Source organism: Salvelinus fontinalis, unplaced genomic scaffold (genome assembly GCF_029448725.1).
Source record: "Salvelinus fontinalis isolate EN_2023a unplaced genomic scaffold, ASM2944872v1 scaffold_0145, whole genome shotgun sequence".
NCBI classification, from domain to species: domain Eukaryota; kingdom Metazoa; phylum Chordata; class Actinopteri; order Salmoniformes; family Salmonidae; genus Salvelinus; species Salvelinus fontinalis.
In genome coordinates, this window is record NW_026600354.1 from 160,001 (window position 1) to 166,244 (window position 6,244).

Consider the following 6,244-nt stretch of genomic DNA (forward strand, 5'->3'; position numbering starts at 1 on the left):
GAGAAGGGGGAGGAGGGGGAGAAGGGGGAGGAGGTGTTCTACAGTAAGACATTGATGCTGTCTGTAGGGGGAGGAGGGGGAGGAGGGGGAGGAGGGGTGAACAGGTAACTGTGAAACACAAATAACACTGTATTTAGCCATTAACCCCAATTACACCGTGAAACCAAATACCTTCCAGAAACATGTATGACCCCCTTATAATGCCTTATCATCCCTCCTCTGCCCAGCCTGTCTTGCTGGGTGCACTGCATGTCTCTACTATCATACCACTGACATCAATCAAGGGCCCTTTCACACTACACAGCCAAGCTGCGCCAAGCTGAGTCAAGCTGAGTCAAGCTGAGTCAAGCTGAGCCAAGCTGAGCCAAGCTGAGCCAAGCTGAGCCAAGCTGAGTCAAGCTGAGTCAAGCTGAGCCAAGCTGAGCCAAGCTGAGTCAAGCTGAGCCAAGCTGAGCCAAGCTGAGTCAAGCTGAGTCAAGCTGAGCCAAGATGAGCCAAGCTGAGCCAAGCTGAGCCAAGCTGAGCCAAGCTGAATCAAGCTGAGCCAAGCTGAGCCAAGCTGAGTCAAGCTGAGCCAAGCTGAGCCAAGCTGAGCCAAGCTGAGTCAAGCTGAGCCAAGATGAGTCAAGCTGAGCCAAGCTGCGCCAAGCTGAGCCAAGCTGAGTCAAGCTGAGTCGAGCCAAGCTGAGTCAAGCTGAGTCAAGCTGAGTCAAGCTGAGTCAAGCTGAGCCAAGCTGAGCCAAGCTGCGTCAAGCTGCGTCAAGCTGAGCCAAGCTGAGCCAAGCTGAGTCAAGCTGAGTCAAGCTGAGCCAAGCTGAGTCAAGCTGAGCCAAGCTGAGCCAAGCTGAGCCAAGCTGAGTCAAACTGAGTCAAGTTGAGTCGAGTTGAGCCAAGCTGAGCCAAGTTGAGCCAAGCTGAGCCAAGCTGAGTCAAGCTGAGCCAAGTTGAGCCAAGCTGAGCCAAGCTGAGCCAAGTTGAGCCAAGCTGAGCCAAGCTGAGCCAAGCTGAGTCAAGCTGAGCCAAGTTGAGCCAAGCTGAGCCAAGCTGTGCCAAGCTGAGCCAAGCTGTGCCAAGCTGTGCCAAGCTGTGCCAAGCTGAGTCAAGCTGAGCCAAGCTGAGCCAAGCTGAGTCAAGCTGAGTCAAGCTGAGCCAAGATGAGTCAAGCTGAGCCAAGCTGCGCCAAGCTGAGTCAAGCTGAGTCAAGCTGAGCCAAGCTGAGCCAAGCTGAGCCAAGCTGAGCCAAGCTGCGTCAAGCTGCGTCAAGCTGAGCCAAGCTGAGCCAAGCTGAGTCAAGCTGAGTCAAGCTGAGCCAAGCTGAGTCAAGCTGAGCCAAGCTGAGTCAAGCTGAGCCAAGCTGAGCCAAGCTGAGCCAAGCTGAGCCAAGTTGAGCCAAGCTGAGCCAAGCTGAGTCAAGCTGAGTCAAGCTGAGCCAAGTTGAGCCAAGCTGAGCCAAGCTGAGTCAAGCTGAGCCAAGTTGAGCCAAGCTGAGCCAAGCTGAGCCAAGTTGAGCCAAGCTGAGCCAAGCTGAGTCAAGCTGAGTCAAGCTGAGCCAAGTTGAGCCAAGCTGAGCCAAGCTGTGCCAAGCTGAGCCAAGCTGTGCCAAGCTGTGCCAAGCTGTGTCAAGCTGAGCCAAGCTGAGCCAAGCTGAGCCAAGCTGAGCCAAACTGAGTCAAGTTGAGTCGAGTTGAGCCAAGCTGAGCCAAGTTGAGCCAAGCTGAGCCAAGCTGAGTCAAGCTGAGCCAAGTTGAGCCAAGCTGAGCCAAGCTGAGCCAAGTTGAGCCAAGCTGAGCCAAGCTGAGCCAAGCTGAGTCAAGCTGAGCCAAGTTGAGCCAAGCTGAGCCAAGCTGTGCCAAGCTGAGCCAAGCTGTGCCAAGCTGTGCCAAGCTGTGCCAAGCTGTGCCAAGCTGAGTCAAGCTGAGCCAAGCTGGCAAGGTTACATATTCACCATAAGTGCTGGGATGGTCAAAAGAAAGGCAACATCTGACCCAGCTTGGTACAGTTTGGGTTGACAGGATATTGTATGAAAACGGCACACGTGTCATCTCACCTTTTCCTGTCGGAGAAGACAAATTTGCGTAGCTTCAGGTCTCCTAATACGATGCCATGCTGGTGACAGTGTGTCACGGCCGACGCCACCTGGTGAAAGAGCTGTGCCGCCCGCTCCTCGTCCAAACGCTTGCAGCTCTTAACGAAGCTGTGCATGTCCCCGTGGTCCTTCTCTAGGAAGACGTAAGCCCAGCGTTCCCCCAGGACAATGTCTCGGATACGGCTGATGTTCCTGTGGACCGGCAGGATGCGGTAGGCCCGGAGCTTCTCTTGGTACAGACCCATGTCAAACACCTGTGAGAACAGAGACAGGGATCTGTCAGGGTGGATTCAGATGTATCAGCTTAGAGTTTGGCCCCGTTGGTGTGAGTCAATACGTATTATAATCGTCTAACAAATCCAATCCATTGAAAAGAACTGATTTCTAATGTTTAGTGTTTAAACCTGTAGGCTATCAGTGTGGGCTCAGCTTATTTATGATGAGTTTTGCCCCCAAGGGGTGGAGAGAGCGGACTTCCACCCATAATAACATTTGTTTGTTATTTAATGTGTTAAAATTAGGGGACGCAGATTTTCCCAAACGACACCTGGTTTTAATCTCATCTGTGATCAAGGTTGGTCTTTATTTAAAGCACCTGGAACAGGAGAATGATGACTCTACATTTCCACTCCAGTGTTTGCGTATCATATTTCACCCATGGTGTGGCGTATTCTACTGACGTGAATGAGAGGAGTTGATAAACAGCGGAGAGGGTGTGATGTGGGAAATCATCAACTACGTAAACTCTAATGAAAGATGGCCACGGTTAAGTAGGCTTTTACCGTATTATTAGGTTTTTAACGTATAATTGGGCTATTATCGTATTATTAGGCTATTACCATGTTATTAGGATATTACCGTATTATTAGGCTTTTACCGTATTATTAGCTTTTACCGTATTATTAGGCTATTACCGTGTTATTAGACTATTACCGTATTATCAGGTTTTTAACGTATAATTGGGCTATTATCGTATTATTCATTCTCTCCCAAGTTATTAGGATTTATACGGTATTATTCAGCTTTTACTGTATTATTAGGCTATTACCATGTTATCAGGCTTTTACCATGTTATTAGTATTTTACCGTATTATTTGTCTATTACTGTATTCGGTTATGACTTTCTTATTAGGATTTATACGGTATTATTAGGATTTTACCATGTTATCAGGCTTTTACCATATTATTAGTATTTTACCGTATTATTTGTCTATTACTGTATTCGGTTATGACTGTCTTATTAGGATTTATACGGTATTATTAGGATTTTACCATGTTATCAGGCTTTTACCATATTATTAGTATTTTACCGTATTATTTGTCTATTACTGTATTCGGTTGTGACTTTATTATTAGGCTATCACCTTATTATTAGGCTATCACCTTATTATTAGGCTATCACCTTATTATTAGGCTATCACCTTATTATTAGGCTATCACCTTATTATTAGGCTATCACCTTATTATTAGGCTATCACCTTATTATTAGGCTATCACCTTATTATTAGGCTATCACCTTATTATTAGGCTATCACCTTATTATTAGGCTATCACCTTATTATTAGGCTATCACCTTATTATTAGGCTATCACCTTATTATTAGGTTATCACCTTATTATTACTCAATGTGCAAAAGGCGTAAGGAGTATTTGGATCATTGGCCACTGCTCATCAATGCATAACATAATGAATAAATGAATGATTTCAGATGATTTAAATAGGCTACTGATACATTATTATTTCAGTTAAAACGTTGTATAATGTCACCAAAGGGTTCATGAAGACTAGGCTTCATGTGAGGTTGTGTGCTGTTGAGCAACACACCACATCTCAGAAACAGTCATTCATTCAAAGAAATTGCACAATGAATGGTTATGGTCTTTGGACTTACCTTGCACACCAGCGCGTCTCCGGTGTCAATGTTGAGTGCGCTGTGCATCCTGTCCTGATCGGCCATATGTAGGAGCAGAAACTGGCCTATCCGGCACGGACCTTGATCGGTCGGGCCGCTCAAGGGGACCGGGGACAGCAGTGACCCTGGCGAGCTACCGAGGAGCCCCGCGTCACCCGGAGACTCACTCAGCCTGGCGCATTTGGACACCAGCTCTTCACCCGTTTCTGAGTCCTCCCGTTTCTGTCCGACTCTTCTCGTGGGAATGCAAGGGACCGGGTTGCTCCACTTAACGTTTATCATTCTAATAGAGCAAATTATCACTCTGCAAACGAGAATCAAATGAACCGTGTATTATATCCAAATCAGATTACTTTTAACATTAATGGCAAATTGTGCTTTTCATTATTGTAGCTTCCTATGCGCGTGGAGCAGCTGCTGTCCCAACGCTTTTCATCAAACTGCAACTCTTACTTATCAGGTTTAAATCTATTTGTATGCTGCATCAAGAATCTGGTCGTGGAATGTATCCTTCAAATACAGTTTCCGTGTCAAACCCTGTCGTCGCTTTTTTGGGGACAGGCCCAGTCCAGTCAGTCCCCAAAAGGGTCTCCCAAAGGTCCGTCTGGACTGGAGAGAGGATGTCCAGAGAGATCGCGTTGTACTTTCTGGTGTGAAATTCTACCCGCTGTACGGAGAGAGAGAGAGAGAGACAGTCTAGCTGTAGCGCAGAGAAAGCTACAGCTGATTCCAAAGCCTTACGCTCAGTCGAACAGCGCCGCTGGAACTCCGCCCGGTTCAGCCTCCTCTTGAATGACACATGCAGCCTCTGGCGACGATTGAGCAATACACACACACACACACACACACACACACACGCACGCACGCACGCACGCACGCACGCGCGCACGCACGCACGCACGCATTACACAGGCCGATAACACACAGCCTGCTTTGACCCTGTTATTACACAGGCCCATAACCCATCATCATAAATTAGTGTGGGTCATATAGCCTACAGTTGGCCTACTATGACAAGGCGACAAGGTCTCAATAAATAGTTAATCTGAACCAAATAGGCTTACTATTGGTGATAGGTAGCCTAGAGGTTAAGAGCATTGGGCCAGTAACCGATAGGTTGCTGGTTTGAATCTGTGAGCTGACTAGGTGAAAAATCTGCTGATGTGCCCTTGAGCAAGGTACTTAACCCTAATTGCACCTATAAGTTGCTCTGGTTAAGAATGTCTGCTAAATCAGTGGTTCCCAAACTGTGGGATGTGTTATGTGTCGGCGCACCCCATCTGACTTTCAACTTACTCTTGAAAGTTGTAATAGTAGAATGCTCAAGGTGCAATTTCTAAATTGGATAGTGAATCATCAGTTTTTCTCTTGTCATGTCAGTCATTACAGACCTTAGAGAGCTATTTATAACCTGTCAGAAATGTCCAGATCAACTAGCTAACGTTTTTTAGCCCATAGATTTTTTGTAGTAATGTTGGAATCACTCAAATATCACATGAATACACATCAGACATGGCAAAATGTGTAAAATGGCAGGAAAATGTGCTTTAAACCTGCACATTTCTCTCCACCAACAAGAAGGGGTGTGAACAGTGATGGTGCCCAGAGAAATATGTTATTTCAACAACAACAACAAAAGTACCTTTATTTAACGAGGCAAGTCAGTTATGAACACATTCTTATTTACAATGACAACCTAACTCTGATGCCGCTGGGCCAACTGTGCACAGCCCTAATGGGACTCCCAATCACGGCCGGTTGTGATACAGCCCGGAATCGAACCAGGGTCTGTAGTGACGCCTCTAGCACTGAGAAGGCAGTACCTTAGACAGGTGCGCCACTCGGGAGACCAAATAGACGTTGAGCGGGATATTCCCCAATGCTGGAAGGGGAGCCCTGAGTGAAAAAGGGTTGGGAACCCCTGTGCTAAATGACTAAAATCTAAATGTACCATGAAAAGACTCAATACTCTAGCAGGGATTTCCCATAGTAGAAACCTTATTATTATCTAAAGGTATTTAGCAGCAGAACATGTTTTCCCTGTCGTGCATGTTAGTTGTGTTCGTGACTCACCTCCATAAAGGTTGAGTGGTGGCAGTGGAGGCCTATAGTCTGACTCAAGCATTCACATAAACTGCAGGCCTTCTCGTAAACAAGACTATAGCTGGATCACAGAGAGGGAGAGACAGTGTATTCCAAAATCAGCCAGGGCTTAGCGTATGCCAACCAAAACCGCAAAGAACAAA

The 6,244-nt window shown here is 46.6% G+C and overlaps 1 protein-coding gene across 1 annotated transcript in view; it reads right to left on the reverse strand.

Annotated features, from left to right (window-relative positions):
• LOC129843501 (tribbles homolog 2-like) overlaps window positions 1-4,728 on the reverse strand; it is a 15,473-nt gene extending 10,745 nt beyond the window's left edge. The window contains exons 1-2 of the mRNA XM_055912253.1: window positions 3,978-4,728; window positions 2,048-2,340 (exon numbers count right to left, since the gene is read on the reverse strand). Coding sequence (XP_055768228.1) covers window positions 2,048-2,340; window positions 3,978-4,280 — 596 coding nt within the window. The 5' untranslated portion in view covers window positions 4,281-4,728. The remainder of the gene's footprint in view (window positions 1-2,047; window positions 2,341-3,977) is intronic.
• Window positions 4,729-6,244: the final 1,516 nt, after the last annotated feature.